This window comes from Vidua chalybeata, chromosome 29 (genome assembly GCF_026979565.1).
Source record: "Vidua chalybeata isolate OUT-0048 chromosome 29, bVidCha1 merged haplotype, whole genome shotgun sequence".
In the NCBI taxonomy this organism is placed as follows: domain Eukaryota; kingdom Metazoa; phylum Chordata; class Aves; order Passeriformes; family Viduidae; genus Vidua; species Vidua chalybeata.
Genome location: NC_071558.1, coordinates 1,737,607 through 1,756,097, shown reverse-complemented (window position 1 = coordinate 1,756,097; position 18,491 = coordinate 1,737,607). Strand labels below are relative to the sequence as shown.

Here is an 18,491-nt window from a genome sequence, read left to right as displayed (position 1 = left end):
CACCCACGGGGACAGGACCACAGGAACAGCTCCGCGTGTCCCCGTGTGTCCTCTGCGTGTCCCCCGTGTCCCCCACGTCCTGTGTGTCCTGCATCCTCTGTGCCCACATCATGTCCCTGTGTCTGTCTGTCCCCGTGTCCTGTGTGTCCCCGTGTCCTGTGTGTCCTGTGTGCCCCTGTGCCTCTGTGTCCCCGTGTCCCTGTGCCTGTCTGTCCCTATGCCTGTCTCCATGTCCTGTGTGTCCCCATGTCCCCATGCCTGTGTGTCCCCATGTCCTGTGTGTCCCTGTGTCCCCGTGTGTCTCCATGTCCCCATGTCCTGTGTGTCCCCATGTCCCCATGTCCTGTGTGTCCCCATGTCCCCCTGTGTCCCCATGTCCTGTGTGTCCCTGTGTCCCCATGTCCCTGTGCCTGTCTCCATGTCCCTTTGTGTCCCCATGTGTCCCCATGTGTCCCCGTGTGTCCCCGTGTCCCTATGTGTCCCCATGTCCCCGTGCCTGTCTCCATGTCCTGTGTGTCCCCATGTATCCCTGTGTGTCCCCATACCTGTGTGTCCCCATGTCCCCGTGCATCCCTGTGTGTCCCTGTGTCCCCATGTGTCCCCGTGCGTCCCTGTGTCCCTGTGTGTCCCTATGTGTCTCTGTGTCCCCATGTCCTCTGTGTCCCCATGTCCTGTGTGTCCCCATGTCCCTGTGTGTCCCCATGTGTCCCTGTGTCCCCATGTGTCCCCGTGTGTCCCGGTGTCCCTATGCGTCCCCATGTCCCCGTGCCTGTCTCCATGTCCTGTGTGTCCCCGTGTCCCCATGTATCCCTGTGTGTCCCCATACCTGTGTGTCCCCATGTCCCCGTGTGTCCCTGTGTCCCTATGTGTCCCCATATGTCCCCATGTGTCCCCGTGTCCCCGTGTCCCCATGCCCAGCTGACACGCAGGTGCTTCACCAACCGTTCCTTTATTCTCCTCAGCAGCACAAGCACCGTGGGCAGAGGCAGCTGCTCCCTGTCCCCACCCCTGTCCCCACCATTGTCCCTGTCCCTGTCCCTGTCCTTCTCCCTGTCCTTGTCCCTGTCCCTGTCCCTGTCCCTGTCCCTGTCCCTGTCCCTGTCCTGCTCCCTCACGGCCTCTTCATGGTGCTCTCGATGAACGCCTCCAGCATGAAGATGGTCTCATCCACCTGGTTCTCACTGGCGTCCATCCTGGGGGACACACAGGGACGGGCAGCCCCCCACAAGGTCCCCAAACCCCCACGAGGTCCCCAAACCCCCCCAGAAGTTCCACAACCCCCCCCAGGAGGTCCCCAAACCCCCCCAGGAGGTCCCCAAACCCCCCAGGAGGTCCCCAACCCCCCCAGGAGGTCCCCAAACCCCCACGAGGTCCCCAAACCCCCCCACAAGGTCCCCAAACCCCCCCCACAAGGTCCCCAAACCCCCCCACGAGGTCCCCAAACCCCCCCAGGAGGTCCCCAACCCCCCCCCAGGAGGTCCCCAAACCCCTCCAGAAGGTCCCCAAACCCCCCCAGAAGGTCCCCAAACCCCTCCACGAGATCCCCAAACCCCCCCAGAAGGTCCCCAAACTCCCCCACGAGTCCCCAAACCCCCCAGGAGGTCCCCAACCCCCCCAGGAGGTCCCCAAACCCCCCCCTCACTTGTTGACGTTGCGTTTGAGGTTCTCCAGCTGCTGCCTCTCGGGACCCGTGATCATCTCCTCCACCTCGTGCAGCTGCGCCGCCTCGGCCCCCGTGGCCTGCATGGAGGCCAGGATGGCTTCCACGCGCTGGGACTTCTCCAGGAGCCTCCTAGGAGGGAGCGGTGGGCGCGTGGGACGTGGTGCCGGGGGTTCTGGTGGCCACCCCCGTGGCGCTGGTGGCCACCAGCCCCGGCCCGCGGAGCTCACTTGTTCTCCCGCATCTCGTGGTGCCTTCGCTCCATCAGGTTGGCCACGCTCTGGGGGAGGAACGGGGGAGAACAGGTGAGGAACAGGGGAGGAACAGGGGAGGAACAGGGGAGGAACAGGGGAGGAACAGGTGAGGAACAGGTGAAGAACAGGGGAGGAACAGGTGAGGAACAGGGGGAGGAACAGGTGAGGAACAGGGGAGGAACAGGTGAAGAACAGGTGAGGAACAGGGGAGGAACAGGTGAAGGAGCAGGTGAAGAACAGGGGAGGAACAGGGGAGGAACAGGTGAAGAAACAGGGGAGGAACAGGTGAGGAACAGTGGGAGAACAGGGGGAGGAACAGGTGAAGAACAGGGGGAGGAACAGGTGAGGAACAGGTGAAGGAACAGATGAAGAACAGGGGGAGGAACAGGTGAGGAACAGTGGGAGAACAGGGGGAGGACAGGTGAGGAACAGGAGAGGAACAGGTGAGGAACAGGAGAGGAACAGGTGAAGGAACAGGTGAAGAACAGGTGAGGAACAGGAGAAGAACAGGTGAGGAACAGGAGAGGAACAGGTGAAGGAACAGGTGAAGAACAGGTGAGGAACAGGAGAGGAACAGGTGAGGAACAGGAGAGGAACAGGTGAAGGAACAGGTGAAGGAACAGGTGAAGAACAGGTGAGGAACAGGTGAAGGAACAGGTGAGTACCCAGCACAGATGTGTTGGGGAGCACTGAAGAACCCCGTGGTTGGACATGGGCACAGTCACTGCCACCCCTGCGCCACCACCAGGACCCTGGAGCAGGCAGGAGCTCCAGAAGGACAAGAACCAGGTGAGACCCCAGCCCAGGTGTGCTGGGGGGGGGGCACCAAGGGACCCTCCACTCCCAAAAACCCAACAGGGGGACAGGGGGACACAGGGGGGGACGGTGCTGCTGCCACCCCTGTGCCACCACCAGGAGGGTGACACCTGGACATGGGGGCTGCAACGGCTCCCTGGATTCCCTGGGAATTCCTGCATGGACAGAGGACCACCTGTGGTCCTGGGGGCCCAGAAGGTCCTTGGGACTCACCTTGTAGCACCTGTGGAGCAGCATCCGAGCAGCGGCCATCACGTTCACCGTGTACAGGTAAAAGGTGCGGGAGGGAGCGTGGTCTGGAGTCTTGGGGATCTCCTGGGGAAGGGCAGAGGGATGGTGGCAACCAAAGAGGTTCCTCCAGGGAGGAACCTTCCCAAATGTGCCCAAATTCCAGCTGGGATCACCTGGAAGTGCCCAGCAGTGCCCATCACCTGTCCTGTCACACCTGGGCAACCTCTGGCATCCCAGAGCTGGGAATCTCCTCTTGTGGAAGGGCAGAGGGATGGTGGCAACCAAATGGAAGTGTCTCCTCCAGGGAAGAACCTGTGATCCCTTCCCAAATGGATCCCTGTGCCCAAATTCCAGGTGAGATCACCTGGAAGTGGCCATCAACTGTCACACCTGGGCAACCTCTGGCATCCCAGAGCTGGGAATCTCCTGGGAATTATCTCTTGTGGAAGGGCAACCAAATGGAAGTGTCTCCTCCAGGGAGGAACCTGTGATCCCTTCCCAAATGGATCCCTGTGCCCAAATTCCAGGTGGGAAGTGCCCAGCAGTGCCCATCACCTGCCCTGTCACACCTGGGCAACCTCTGGCATCCCAGAGCTGGGAATCTTCTGGGAATCTTCTCTTGTGGAAGGGCAACCAAATGGAAGTGTCTCCTTCCCCAAGGGTGTCCCTGTGATCCCTGTGCCCAAATTCCAGCTGGGATCACCTGGAAGTGCCCAGCAGTGCCCATCACCTGCCCAGCTGTGACACCTGGGCCAGCCCTCACCTGCAGGGCCACCAGGTTCTCGGAGAGCATCCTGTAGAGCATGTCCTTGGCCTCCTTGGCCGGGATCATGGCAAAGTCCTCCACCTGCTTCTGCTCCAGGTGCTTCTTGCGCAGCAGCAGCCGGAAAATCCTGGCGCAGCGGGAGCCAAACCTGGGCAGGGGGAGAGGGGTGAGGGAGGGACGTGGGGAGGGGCTGGGGGCAGCCCCAGGGGGGGCTTCAGGTGCCCCAGGTCACCTCTCCTCCACGATGGACTCCAGCGTGGCCGTGGCCAGCGACACCAGGGCCTTGTGCAGGTCTGCAGGGGCTGAGCTCAAGGAGAATTGCCCAAAAATCGCCCAAAAGTCACCCAAAAATCCCCCAAAATCACCCCAAATCTGCCCCAAATTCCCCAAAAATCCCCCAAATCACCCCAAATCTGCCCCAAATCACCCCAAATCTGCCCCAAATTCCCCAAAAATCCCCCAAATCACCCCAAATCTGCCCCAAATCACCCCAAATCTGCCGTGGCCAGCGACACCAGGGCCTTGTGCAGGTCTGCAGGGGCTGAGCTCAAGGAGAATTGCCCAAAAATCGCCCAAAAGTCACCCAAAAATCCCCCAAAAATCATCCCAAATCTGCCTCAAATCACCCCAAATTCCCCAAAAATCCCCCAAATCTGCCCCAAATCACCCCAAATCTGCTCCAAAACCCCCCGAAATCACCCACAATTCTCCAACAATCCCCCAAATCACCCCAAATCTGCCCCAAAATCCCCCCAAGTTCACCCAAACCAGCCCAAATCTGCCCCAAATCACCCCAAATTCCACAAAAATCCCCCAAATCTTCCCTGAAACACCCAGAATTCCCAAAAAAAAAACCCCAAATCACCCCAAATCTGCCCCAAATTCCCCAAAAATCCCCCAAATGACCCCAAATCTGCCCCAAAATCCCCCCAAGTTCATCCAAACCAGCCCAAATCTGCCCCAAATCACCCCAAATCCTCCCAAAAATCCCCCAAATCACCCAAAAATCCCCCAAATCACCCCAAAATCTCCCAAATCTTCCCCAAATCACCCAAAATCCCCCCAAAAATCCCCAAATCTGCCCAAAATCCCCTGAAAATCCCCCCAAATCCCCCAGTCACCCCAAATCACAAAAAAATCCCCTGAAAATCCCCCAAAAATCCCCAAATCTGCCCAAAATCCCCTCAAATCACCCAAAAATCCCCTGAAAATCCCCCAAAAATCCCCAAATCTGCCCAAAATCCCCTCAAATCACCCAAAAATCCCCTGAAAATCCCCCAAAAATCCCCAAATCTGCCCAAAATCCCCCCAAATCACCCAAAAATCCCCTGAATATCACCCCAAAACACAAAAATCCCCTGAAAATCACCCCAAAAATCCCCCGAAGTCCCCCCAAAATCACCAGAAATCCCCCCAAAATCACCCAAAATCCCAACATCACCCCAAAAATCCCCAAATCTGCCCCAAATCCCCCCAAAATCCCTCAAAAGTCCTAAAATCCCCCCAAAATTCCCCAAATCCCAAAGGATACTGACAGTGTAGGTGCCCCCTCCGCTGTCCCCCGACTTCCCCACGAACTCCAACTGCAGGGAGGGAAAAGGGAAAATGGGATTTCTATTTTATTCAATTATTATCATTTATTAAATTATTTCTATAAATTTACTTCTATATTATTTATATAATATATTATATAAAATAATATATACAATACAATATATATTACATAAAATAATATAATATATAAACATTATTTATTTATTATTCATAGAAATTTATTACTTATTAAATTACATTAAATTAAATTCTAATTAAATTAGAATTTTTATTTAAAATTTCATCGAAGGAGAGAAGAGAAGGGAAAAGAAAGAACTTTTTATATTCTAGAATATAATAAATTCTATATTATATAGAATATATTAGATATAATTACAGAGTTATATATTACATATTATATATTATACATTATATATAATAAAGTATAGATTATATATTATACATTATGTATTATTAAATAAACATAATTATAATAAATAACAAATTATATATTATATTATAATATATTATATTATATTATATTATATTATATTATATTATATTATATTATATATATTATATATATTATATTATATTATATTATATTATATTATATATATTGTATAATTTATAAAACATAATGTATATAACTGGGGTGGGAAGAGAAAGAAGAATTCAGGAAAAAATATCTTTAATTTCTCTTAAATGTAATTTCAGGTAGATAATATAATATAATATAATATAATATAATATAATATAATATAATATAATATAATATAATATAATATAATATAATATAATAAATATAATATAATATAATATAATATAATATAATTATTACAAATTTATAATAATTTATAAGATGGAATAATAAAACTTATTATAATAAATACTTTGTTAAATATAATATAAAATAATAAAATAAAGCTAATCTAATCTAATAATATTTAATTATTATAAATTTACAATAATTTATAAGATAGAAGAATAACATTTGTTATAATATAATAAATACATTATTATATATAATATAAATTCATATAATAAGTACAATGTAATGTAATACAATATAATATTAATATAATATAAATATAATATAAATGTAATGTAATATGATGTAATATGATGTAATATAATATAATAAAAATATAAGTATAATATAATAAAAATGTAATAAAATAGAACATAAATATAATAAAAATAAAATGTAATGTGATGTAATATAATATAATATAATATAATGTAATATAATAATATTTAATTATTACAAATTTATAATCATTTATAAGATGGAATAATAAAACTTATTATAATAAATAGTTTGTTAAATATAATATAATATAAAATAATAAAATAAAATAAATCTAATCTAATAATATTTAATTATTATAAATTTATAATAATTTATAAGATATAAGAATAACATTTATTATAATACAATAAATACATTATTATATATAATATAAATTCATATAATAAATACAATGTAATGTAATACAATAAAAATATAATCGAAATATAATGTAATATGATGTAATAGAATACAATATTAATATAACTTAATTATAAATTTATAATAATTTATAAGATAGAAAAATAAAACTTATTATAATATAATAAATACTTTGTTAAATATAATATAATATAATGTAATATAATATAATATAATATAATATAATATAATATAATATAATATATATAATATAATATAATATAATATAATGTAATATAATGTAATGTAATGTAATGTAATGTAATGTAATGTAATGTAATGTAATGTAATGTAATGTAATGTAATATAATGTAATATAATGTAATGTAATGTAATGTAATATAATGTAATACAATATAATGTAATATAATAAAATAAACATAAAATAAAATAATATAGTCAATATAATAACAGTCGATATTACCATATGCAATAATTAACAACATAAAATAAGAATTTTTATCCCAAAGCCTGGAAATCTCACCGGGTCGTCGGCCAGCAGCGCCAGGTATTGATCCAGCACGGCCTTGCTGATGTTGTACCCGGCTGGGAGAGACCTGAAAATCTGAGAAACAGCAGGGAAAAGGGTAAAAAAACAGGGAAAGGGTAAAAAACAGCAGGGAAAAGGGAAAAAAAAACAGGGAAAAGGGAAAAAAAAAACAGGGAAAAGGGAAAAAAACAGCAGGGAAAAGGGAAAAAAAACAGGGAAAAGGGAAAAAAACAGGGAAAGGGTAAAAAAACAGCAGGGAAAAGGGAAAAAAAAACAGGGAAAAGGGAAAAAACAGCAGGGAAAAGGGAAAAAAAAACAGGGAAAAGGGAAAAAAAACAGGGAAAAGGGAAAAAAAACAGGGAAAAGGGAAAAAAAACAGGGAAAAGGGAAAAAAAACAGGGAAAAGGGAAAAAAAACAGCAGGGAAAAGGGAAAAAAAACAGCAGGGAAAAGATAAAAAGAACAGGGAAAAGGGAAAAAAAAACAGGGAAAAGGGAAAAAAAACAGGGAAAAGGGAAAAAAACAGGGAAAAGGAAAAAAAACAGCAGGGAAAAGGGAAAAAAACAGGGAAAAGGAAAAAAAACAGGGAAAAGGTAAATAAAACAGCAGGGAAAAGGAAAAAAACAGCAGGGAAAGGGTAAAAAAACAGCAGGGAAAAGGGAAAAAAACAGGGAAAAGGGAAAAAAACAGGGAAAAGGGAAAAAAACAGGGAAAAGGGAAAAACCAGCAGGGAAAAGGGAAAAAGAACAGGGAAAAGGTTAAAAAAAACCCAGAAAAAGGTAAAAAAACCCAGAAAAAAAAGGTAAAAAACTGCAGAGAAAAGGTAAAAAAGGTGTGGGTTTTGGGGTGGGTTTTGGGGTATTTTGAGGAGGGATTTGGGTTTTTTTTTGGGATGTTTTTGGGGTGTTTTTGAGAGGGATTTGGGGTTATTTTGGGGTCTTTTTGGGGTGGTTTTGTGTGGGTTTTGGGGATTTTTTTTGGGTATTTCTTGGGATGGATATGGGGTTATTTTGGGATGGTTTGGGGATGTTTTTGGGGTGTTTTTGAGGAGGGATTTGGGGTCATTTTGGGGTCTTTTTGGGGTGGTTTTTGGGGTGGTTTTGTGTGGGTTTTGGGGTGGGTTTTGGGGATTTTTTTTGGGTATTTCTGGGGAGGGATTTGGGGTTATTTTGGGATGGTTTGGGGATGTTTTTAGGGTGTTTTTGAGGAGGGATTTGGGGTTATTTTGGGGTGTTTTGGATGTTTTTGTGATGTTTTTGGGGTAGGTTTTGGGGATGTTTTTGGGGTGTTCTTTGGGGTATTTTTGGGGATGTTTTTGGGGTGTTCTTTGGGGTATTTTTGGGGAGGGATTTGGGGTATTTTTGGGGATTTTAGGGTTTCCAAGGACCCACCTCGTTGGAGGAGAGGGGCTGAGTGTGGGATGCACCCGAGGCCGTCGTCACCTCGCTCATGCGCAGCATCGTCCGCACGACCTCGCTGCTGGTCTGCGCTGGGAACAGCAGGAATCAGGGTGGGAAAGGCAGGGATTGGGGTGGGAAAAGCAGGAATCAGGGTGGGAAAAGCAGGGATTGGGGTGGGAAAAGCAGGAATCAGGGTGGGAAAAGCAGGGATTGGGGTGGGAAAAGCAGGAATCAGGGTGGGAAAAGCAGGAATCAGGGTGGGAAAAGCAGGGATTGGGGAGGAAAAGCAGGAATGAGGGTGGGAATCAGGGATCAGAGTGGGAAAAGCAGGAATGAGGGTGGGAAAGGCAGGAATTAGGGAGGAAAAGGAGGAATTAGGGTGGGAAAGCAGGAATCAGGGTGGGAAAGGCAGGAATTGGGGTGGGAAAAGCAGGAATTAGAGTGGGAACAGCAGGAATCAGGGTGGGAAAAGCAGGGATTGGGGAGGAAAAGCAGGAATTAGGGAGAGAAAAGGAAGAATTAGACTGGGAAAAGCAGGAATCAGGGTGGGAAAAGCAGGGATTGGGGAGGAAAAGCAGGAATTAGGGAGGAAAAGCAGGAATCAGGGTGGGAAAGGCAGGAATTAGAGTGGGAAAAGCAGGGACCAGAGTGGGAAAAGCAGGAATGAGGGTGGAAAAGCAGGAATTGGAGAGGAAAAGCAGGAATTAGAGTGGGAAAAGCAGGAATGAGGGTGGGAATAAGGGATCAGAGTGGGAAAAGCAGGAATGAGGGTGGAAAAGCAGGGATCAGAGTGGGAAAAGCAGGAATGAGGGTGGAAAAGCAGGAATGAGGGTGGAAATCAGGGATCAGAGTGGGAAAAGCAGGAATGAGGGTGGAAAAGCAGGAATGAGGGTGGGAATCAGGGATCAGAGTGGGAAAAGCAGGAATGAGGGTGGAAATCAGGGATCAGAGTGGGAAAAGCAGGAATGAGGGTGGAAAAGCAGGAATGAGGGTGGAAAAACAGGAATGAGGGTGGAAAAACAGGAATGAGGGTGGAAATCAGGGATCAGAGTGGGAAAAGCAGGAATGAGGGTGGAAAAGCAGGAATTGGAGAGGAAAAGCAGGAATTAGGGTGGGAAAAGCAGGAATGAGGGTGGGAATCAGGGATCAGGCTGGGAAGGCAGGAATTAGAGAGGGAAAAGCAGGGATCAGAGTGGGAAAAGCAGGAATGAGGGTGGAAATCAGGGATCAGAGTGGGAAAAGCAGGAATGAGGGTGGAAAAGCAGGAATTGGAGAGGAAAAGCAGGAATTAGGGTGGGAAAAGCAGGAATTAGAGTGGGAAAAGCAGGAATTAGAGTGGGAAAAGCAGGAATTAGAGTGGGAAAAGCAGGAATGAGGGTGGGAAGCAGGGATCAGAGTGGGAAAAGCAGGAATGAGGGTGGAAAAGCAGGAATGAGGGTGGGAATCAGGGATCAGAGTGGGAAAAGCAGGAATGAGGGTGGAAAAGCAGGAATTAGAGTGGAAAAACAGGAATGAGGGTGGAAAAGCAGGAATGAGGGTGGGAATCAGGGATCAGAGTGGGAAAAGCAGGAATGAGGGTGGAAATCAGGGATCAGGCTGGGAAGGCAGGAATTAGAGTGGGAAAAGCAGGAATTAGGGAGGAAAAGCAGGGATCAGGCTGGCAAGGAGGGCAGCACACACCTGGTCCATCCTGCTGGCCACGGCGCTCACCAGGGCCTGGTCTCGGAAGTGCTGGTGGAAGCGCTCCAGGTTCACCTGCCAGTAAATGCCATCGTCCGGGGGAGGCTGGGGGGAAAAAGGACAAAACATGGGAATAAAGAGCCAAAAATGGGGAAAAAGAGCCTCAAAAAATGGGGAAAAGAGCCTCAAAAAATGAGGAAAAGAGTCTCAAAAAATGAGGAAAGAGAGACTCAAAAAATGGGGAAAAGAGCCTCAAAAAATGGGGAAAAGACTCTCAAAAAATGAGGGAAAACCCCCAAAAATGAGGAAAAAGAGCCTCAAATAATGAGGAAAATGAGTCCCAAAAATGAGGAAAATGAGCCCCAAAAATGAGGAAAAAGAACCTCAAAAAATGAGGAAAAAGAGCCTCAAAAATGAGGAAAAATCCCCAAAAATGAGGAAAAAGAGCCACAAAAAATGAGGAAAAGGAGCCTCAAAAATGAGGAAAAATCCCCAAAAATGAGAAAAAAGAGCCACAAAAAATGAGGAAAAAGAGCCTCAAAAAATGAGGAAAAAGCCCCAAAAATGAGGAAAAAGAGCCACAAAAAATGAGGAAAAAGAGCCTCAAAAAATGAGGAAAAAGCCCCAAAAATGAGGAAAAGGAGCCACAAAAAATGAGGAAAAGGAGCCACAAAAATGAGGAAAAGGAGCCTCAAAAAATGAGGAAAAAGAGCCTCAAAAAGTGAGGAAAAATCCCCAAAAATGAGGAAAAGGAGCCACAAAAAATGAGGAAAAATCCCCAAAAATGAGGAAAAAGAGCCTCAAAAAATGAGGAAAATGAGCCACAAAAAATGAGGAAAAATCCCCCAAAATTAGGAAAACGAGCCACAAAAAATGAGGAAAAATCCCCAAAAATGAGGAAAAGGAGAAAGGAAAAATGAGGAAAATGAGCCCCAAAAATGATGAAAAATCCCCAAAAATGAGGAAAAAGAGCCTCAAAAATGAGGAAAAATCCCCAAAAATGAGGAAAATGAGCCACAAAAAATGAGGAAAAATCCCCAAAAATGAGGAAAAATCCCTAAAAATGAGGAAAAAGAGCCTCAAAAATGAGGAAAAATCCCCAAAAATGAGGAAAATGAGCCACAAAAAATGAGGAAAAATCCCCAAAAATGAGGAAAAGGAGCCTCAAAAATGATGAAAAATCCCCAAAAATTAGGAAAAAGAGCCTCAAAAATGAGGAAAAATCCCCAAAAATGAGGAAAAAGAGCCTCAAAAAATGAGGAAAAATCCCCAAAAATGAGGAAAAGGAGAAAGGAAAAATGAGGAAAATGAGCCCCAAAAATGAGGAAAAGGAGCCACAAAAAAATGAGGAAAAATCCCCAAAAATGAGGAAAATGCCCCAAAAAGAGGAAAGGTTTCCTGAGGAGCTTTGGGAATCTGATCCCACCCTCCCCGCACCTCGGAGCTTCCTCCCTCCTGCTTCTGCCTTTTGGCTTTGTGCTCTCCCTCCTCTTCCTCGTCACACGAATGTCTCCTCTTCCCTTTGCCTGAAAAAGCCAAAATTATAAATAAATTCTAGAGAAATTACACAGAAATTATGTTAAAAGTACATATAAATGGCATATAAAGTTATATTTCAATTATATTTCAATTATATTCAAATTATATTCAAATTATAGTCAAAATATATTTAAATTATATTTGAAACATATTGAAATTATATTTAGATTATATTGAAATTATATTTAATAATTTAAATTTAAAAAAATGCAATAATTGGAATTTTTACCAATTTAACAACTGGAATTTTTACCAATCTAACAATTGGAATTTTTACCAATCTAACAATTGGAATTTTTACCAATTTAACAATTGGAATTTTTACCAATCTAACAATTGGAATTTTTACCAATCTAACAATTGGAATTTTTACCAATTTAACAATTGGAATTTTTACCAATTTAACAATTGGAATTTTTACCAATTTAACAACTGGAATTTTTACCAATTTAACAACTGGAATTTTTACCAATTTAACAATTGGAATTTTTACCAATTTAACAATTGGAATTTTTACCAATTTAACAACTGGAATTTTTACCAATCTAACAATTGGAATTTTTACCAATTTAACAATTGGAATTTTTACCAATTTAACAACTGGAATTTTTACCAATCTAACAATTGGAATTTTTACCAATCTAACAATTGGAATTTTCACCAATTTTAATTCCTGCTCCATTCAACCCTAATTAATTTCCATTTCAATTCCGTTCTAATTTTTCCATTCATTTCGAAGGTCCCAAGCCCGGGGGGTCTCACCGACGAGGCCGAGGCGCGGCACCACGAACCTGTCCTTGGCCTGGGCCTCGGGGGGCGCCGCGGGGGGCGCCGCGCACCTCTGGATGAAGTGGGTGTCGGCCAGGCGCACGAAGGTGGCCGAGACCTCGCTGAGATCCATGGATTTGCCGTCTAGGAGGGAGCAGAGACACCCTGGGTGGGGCTGAGGATGAGGAGGGACACGTTGGGTGGTGGGGAGGATGAGGAAGGACACGTTGGGTGGGGCTGAGGGTCAGGAGAGACACCACGGGTAGTGCTGAGGATGAGGAAGGACATGTTGGGTGGGACTGAGGATGAGGAAGGACACGTTGGGTGGGACTGAGGATGAGGAAGGACATGTTGGGTGGTGGTGGGGATGAGGAGGGAGGGAGCAAAGACACGTTGGGTGGGGCTGAGGAAGAGGAGGGACACCTTGGGTGGTGGGGAGGATGAGGAAGGACACGTTGGGTGGGACTGAGGATGAGGAAGGACATGTTGGGTGGTGGTGGGGATGAGGAAGGACACAATGGATGAAGTGGGTGTCGGCCAGGCGCACGAAGGTGGCCGAGACCTCGCTGAGATCCATGGATTTGCCGTCTAGGAGGGAGCAGAGACACCTTGGGTGGGGCTGAGGAACAGGAGGGACACGTTGGGTGGGGCTGAGGATGAGGAAGGACACGTTGGGTGGGGCTGAGGATGAGGAAGGACACGTTGGGTGGGACTGAGGATGAGGAAGGACACCTTCGGTGGTGGTGGGGATGAGGAAGGACACGTTGGGTGGGGCTGAGGATGAGGAGGGACACGTTGGGTGGTGGGGAGGATGAGGAAGGACATGTGGGGTGGTGCTGGGGATGAGGAAGGACACGTTGGGTTGTGGGGAGGATGAGGAAGGACACATTGGGTGGTGGGGAGGATGAAGAAGGACATGTTGGGTGGTGCCGATGGTGAGGAGAAACACCTTGGGTGGGGCTGAGGAAGAGGAGGGACATGTTGGGTGGTGGTGGGGATGAAGAAGGACACTTTGGGTGGGGCTGAGGGTCAGGAGAGACACCTTGGGTGGTGGTGAGGATGAGGAAGGACACCTTGGATGGGCCTGAGGATGAGGAAGGACACGTTGGGTGGTGCTGTGGATGAGGAAGAACACCTTGGGTGGTGGGGAGGATGAAGAAGGACATGTTGGGTGGTGCCGATGGTGAGGAGAGACACGTTGGGTGGTGGTGAGGATGAGGAGAAACACGTTGGATGGGGCTGAGGATGAGGAAGGACACGTTAGGTGGGGCTGAGGATGAGGAGAGACACAATGGATGAAGTGGGTGTCGGCCAGGCGCACGAAGGTGGCCGAGACCTCACTGAGATCCATGGATTTGCCGTCTAGGAGGGAGCAGAGACACCCTGGGTGGGGCTGAGGGTCAGGAGAGACACCTTGAGTGGGCCTGAGGATGAGGAGGGACACGTTGGGTGGGGCTGAGGATGAGGAGGGAGGAGAGACATGTTCCCACTTTCCATGGTCTCGGTGAGGCGATCGGCCACCCTGGCCACGGCGGAGCTCATGGGGAGGTGCCCATGGACCACCACCAGCTCTCCAAAGAACACCCTGCAGTGCCTCTGATCCCACCCACCACTCCCAAATCCCATTTTTCTGAGCGTCCTTCCCACCTTCCATGGTCTCAGTGGGGCAATCCACCACTCTGGCAACAGCACAGCTCATGGGGAGGTGCCCGTGGAGCAGAAGTTCCACCACCACCTCTCCAAGGAACACCCTACATCTGATCCCACCCACCACTCCCAAATCCCATTTTTCTGAGCTTCCTTCCCACCTTCCATGGTCTCGGTGAGGTGATCCGCCACCCTGGCCACGGCAGAGCTCATGGGCAGGTGCCCGTGGAGCAGCAGCTCCTCCACCAGCTCTCCAAAGGACAACCTACAGTGATTCTGATCCCATCCACCAACTAAACCTTGTCCCCAATCCCATTTTTTTTGAGGGAGGAGCTTCCTTCCCACCTTCCATGGTCTCGGTGAGGCGATCGGCCACCCTGGCCACGGCAGAACCCATGGGGATGTGCCCATGGACCACCACCAGGTCTCCAAAGAACACCCTACAGTGTCATCCACTATACACCATTCCCATTCCCAAATGCACCGTCTGCCATTCCCAAATCCCATTTTTCTGAGCTTCCTTCCCACCTTCCATGGTCTCCGTGGGGCAATCCACCACCCTGGCCACGGCAGAACCCATGGGGAGCTGCCCATGGACCACCACCAGCCCTCCAAAGAACACCCTATAGTTCTTTTGATCCCATCCACCAATTAAACCTTGTCCCAAATCCTATTTTTTTTGAGGGAGGAGCTTCCTTCCCACCTTCCATGGTCTCGGTGAGGCGATCGGCCACCCTGGCCACGGCAGAACCCATGGGGAGGTGCCCGTGGAGCAGAAGTTCCTCCACCAGCTCTCCAAGGAACACCCTACATCTGATCCCACCCACCACTCCCAAATCCCATTTTTCTGAGCGTCCTTCCCACCTTCCATGGTCTCGGTGAGGCGATCGGCCACCCTGGCCACGGCAGAGCTCATGGGCAGGTGCCCGTGGAGCAGCAGCTCCTCCACCAGCTCCCCACAGAACACCCTACATCTGATCCCACCCACCATTCCCAAATCCCATTTTTCTGAGCGTCCTTCCCACCTTCCATGGTCTCGGTGAGGTGATCCACCACTCTGGCAACAGCAGAGCTCATGGGGAGGTGCCCGTGGAGCAGAAGTTCCACCACCAGCTCTCCAAAGGACACCCTACATCTGATCCCACCCACCACTCCCAAATCCCATTTTTCTGAGTGTCCTTCCCACCTTCCATGGTCTCGGTGAGGTGATCCACCACCCTGGCAACAGCAGAACCCATGGGGAGGTGCCCATGGACCACCACCACCTCTCCAAGGAACACCCGACATCTGATCCCACCCACCACTCCCAAATCCCATTTTTCTGAGTGTCCTTCCCACCTTCCATGGTCTCGGTGAGGTGATCCACCACTCTGGCAACAGCAGAACCCATGGGGAGGTGCCCGTGGAGCAGCAGCTCCTCCACCAGCTCTCCAAAGAACACCTGACATCTGATCCCACCCACCATTCCCAAATCCCATTTTTCTGAGCGTCCTTCCCACCTTCCATGGTCTCGGTGAGGCGATCGGCCACCCTGGCCACGGCGGAGCTCATGGGCAGGTGCCCGTGGAGCAGCAGCTCCTCCACCAGCAGCTCGCCGGGGTCGCCGTAGAGCGTCTTGGCCGTGTAGATGTAGCGCGGGTAGCGCAGGATGCGCAGGACGCGCTCGCCCCGCGCCTCGTACTCCACCGCGCCCCGCGGCTGCGGCTCGTAGCGCGCCAGGCCGTGCTGGAGGAGCACGCACAGCGCCTTCTTCACCTGCGGGGAGGGCGGAATTCCCAGCTCGTCACGGGGAAAGAGCGTGGGAATGACGCTCCCGCTGGTGGCAAGGAAGCGCTCGTTCTAGCGGGACCTGGGGGAATTACGCCGTGGCTGCCAGTGGGAATGGTGGGAATGATCCCATCCCTTTCAATGGGAATGGTGGGAATGATCCCATCCCTTTTAATGGGAATGGTGGGAATGATCCCATCCCTTTCAATGGGAATAGTGGGAATTACCCTGTTCCTTTTCATGGGAATAGTGGGAATGATCCCATCCCTTTTAATGGGAATGGTGGGAATGATCCCATCCCTTTTAATGGGAATGGTGGGAATGATCCCATCCCTTTTAATGGGAATGGTGGGAATGATCCCATCCCTTTCAATGGGAATAGTGGGAATTACCCTGTGCCTTTTCATGGGAATAGTGGGAATGATCCCATCCCTTTTAATGGGAATGGTGGGAATGATCCCATCCCTTTTAATGGGAATAGTGGGAATTACCCCGTGCCTTTTCATGGGAATAGTGGGAATGATCCCATCCCTTTTAATGGGAATAGTGGGAATTACCCTGTTCCTTTTCATGGGAATAGTGGGAATGATCCCATCCCTTTTAATGGGAATGGTGGGAATGATCCCATCCCTTTTAATGGGAATGGTGGGAATGATCCCATCCCTTTTAATGGGAATGGTGGGAATGATCCCATCCCTTTTAATGGGAATGGTGGGAATGATCCCATCCCTTTCAATGGGAATAGTGGGAATTACCCTGTGCCTTTTCATGGGAATAGTGGGAATGATCCCATCCCTTTTAATGGGAATAGTGGGAATGATCCCATCCCTTTCAATGGGAATAGTGGGAATGATCCCATCCCTTTCAATGGGAATAGTGGGAATTACCCTGTTCCTTTTCATGGGAATAATGGGAATGATCCCATCCCTTTTAAAGGGTATAGTGGGAATTATCCCATCCCTTTTAATGGGAATAATGGGAATGATCCCATCCCTTTCAATGGGAATAACGGGAATGATCCCATCCCTTTTAATGGGAATAATGGGAATTACCCTGTTCCTTTTCATGGGAATAATGGGAATTATCCCATCCCTTTTAATGGGAATGAACTGATCCCTTCTAGTGGGAATTACCCCATCCCTTTTCATGGGAATAATGGGAATTACCCCATCCCTTTCAATGGGAATAATGGGAATTACCCCATCCCTTTCAATGGGAATAATGGGAATTACCCCATCCCTTTTAAAGGGAATAGTGGGAATTATCCCATCCCTTTTAATGGGAATAATGGGAATGATCCCATCCCTTTTAATGGGAATAACGGGAATTATCCCATCCCTTTTAATGGGAATAGTGGGAATTATCCCATCCCTTTTAATGGGAATAATGGGAATTACCCCATCCCTTTTAAAGGGAATAGTGGGAATTATCCCATCCCTTTTAATGGGAATAGTGGGAATTATCCCATCCCTTTTAATGGGAATAACGGGAATTATCCCATCCCTTTTAATGGGAATAGTGGGAATTATCCCATCCCTTTTAATGGGAATAAAGGGAATTACCCTGTACCTTTTCATGGGAATAGTGGGAATGATCCCATCCCTTTTAAAGGGAATAATGGGAATTACCCCATCCCTTTTAAAGGGAATAGTGGGAATTATCCCATCCCTTTTAATGGGAATAAACTGTTCATTCTAGTGGGAATTACCCCATCCCTTTTAATAGGAATAATGAGAATAATGGGAATATATTCCCGTGCCTTTTCATGGGAACAACCCTGTCCCTTTAATGGGACTAAACCCATATTAATTTCAAATTAACTTTAAACCCACATTAACTTCAACTGATTTCAAATGATTTCTTATTAATCGCCAGCTAATTTAAAATTCGCATTACTTTCAAATAATTTCCTATTCATCTCCAATTAATTAAAAAATTCCTGTTCACTTCGGGGAATTCCTTCTTAACTTCGAATAACCCGGACTCATTTTAATTCTTTTTTGAAATAGAATTTTAAAAAATTCCATTTCCCTCCCCGGTCCCGTACCTGATCCGGGAGCAGCCCCGTGTCCCCCACCAGCAGCCGCAGCGGCCGCGGCCCCGTCCGGAGCAGAGAATTCCCAACTTTTTCCACGATTTCTCCAAAATTCTCCCGCAGCAGGAGGGAGCAGAGCCGCAGCTCCGCCTGGGTCATCGCGGCGGCTCCGGGAAATGCGAGGGACGGGACGGGACGGGAGGGAAGGAGAAAAACGGCTGAGGGGACAGAGAGGAGACATGGCTGACCGCGCTGCACGGGGAGGCTCAGCCGCTCTCCCCTGAGGGGATTTCCCCCTCCGCGCCCTCCCACGGGTGGGATTCCCGCCCCGTCGCGCTGTCTCGGTGTCGCGCTGTCCCGGTGTCCCGGTGTCCCCTCCGCTCTCACCGCCAGCCCCGGCCTAGGCCGCCATCA

At 47.4% G+C, this 18,491-nt stretch overlaps 2 protein-coding genes across 6 annotated transcripts; both read right to left on the bottom strand.

Annotated features, from left to right (window-relative positions):
* Positions 1–377: 377 nt before the first annotated feature.
* LOC128801361 (DNA-directed RNA polymerase III subunit RPC3-like) lies at positions 378–18,415 on the bottom strand. Of its 2 annotated transcripts, XM_053967195.1 has the most exons (14): positions 18,090–18,415; positions 15,775–16,030; positions 12,623–12,772; positions 11,759–11,847; positions 10,322–10,426; positions 8,633–8,725; positions 7,237–7,317; positions 5,259–5,310; positions 3,960–4,020; positions 3,725–3,875; positions 2,944–3,045; positions 1,891–1,940; positions 1,643–1,792; positions 378–1,193 (listed from the first exon to the last, which is right to left on the bottom strand). In XM_053967195.1, the coding sequence occupies exons 1-14, from the start codon at positions 18,234–18,236 to the stop codon at positions 1,112–1,114; spliced, it is 1,569 nt and encodes a 522-aa protein (XP_053823170.1). In that variant the 5' UTR covers positions 18,237–18,415; the 3' UTR covers positions 378–1,111. The 2 variants fall into 2 exon arrangements, with proteins under 2 accessions (XP_053823170.1, XP_053823169.1); XM_053967194.1 differs by lacking the exon at positions 12,623–12,772 and having other exon boundaries at positions 18,090–18,414.
* On the bottom strand, positions 12,771–14,688 carry LOC128801362 (uncharacterized). Of its 4 annotated transcripts, none has more exons than XM_053967198.1 (2): positions 14,621–14,688; positions 12,771–13,216 (listed from the first exon to the last, which is right to left on the bottom strand). In XM_053967198.1, the coding sequence occupies exons 1-2, from the start codon at positions 14,670–14,672 to the stop codon at positions 12,873–12,875; spliced, it is 396 nt and encodes a 131-aa protein (XP_053823173.1). In that variant the 5' UTR covers positions 14,673–14,688; the 3' UTR covers positions 12,771–12,872. The 4 variants fall into 4 exon arrangements, 3 of the variants coding, with proteins under 3 accessions (XP_053823173.1, XP_053823172.1, XP_053823171.1); XM_053967197.1 differs by lacking the exon at positions 14,621–14,688 and adding an exon at positions 14,437–14,612; XM_053967196.1 differs by lacking the exon at positions 14,621–14,688 and adding an exon at positions 14,119–14,426.
* Positions 18,416–18,491: the final 76 nt, after the last annotated feature.

Excerpts from the sequence above, each read along its gene's own strand:
- LOC128801362 (XM_053967196.1), bottom strand. The coding sequence starts at position 14,254 with ATGGGATTTGGGAGTGGTGGGTGGGATCAGAGGCACTGCAGGGTGTTC. Across the intron at positions 13,217-14,118 it reads CCTCACCGAGACCATGGAAA|ACGGCAAATCCATGGATCTC; the intron begins GTGGGAACATGT and ends GCTCCCTCCTAG.
- LOC128801361 (XM_053967195.1), bottom strand. The coding sequence starts at position 18,236 with ATGACCCAGGCGGAGCTGCGGCTCTGCTCCCTCCTGCTGCGGGAGAAT. Across the intron at positions 8,726-10,321 it reads TGGCCAGCAGGATGGACCAG|ACCAGCAGCGAGGTCGTGCG; the intron begins GTGTGTGCTGCC and ends TTCCCAGCGCAG. Across the intron at positions 7,318-8,632 it reads AGCCCCTCTCCTCCAACGAG|ATTTTCAGGTCTCTCCCAGC; the intron begins GTGGGTCCTTGG and ends GCTGTTTCTCAG.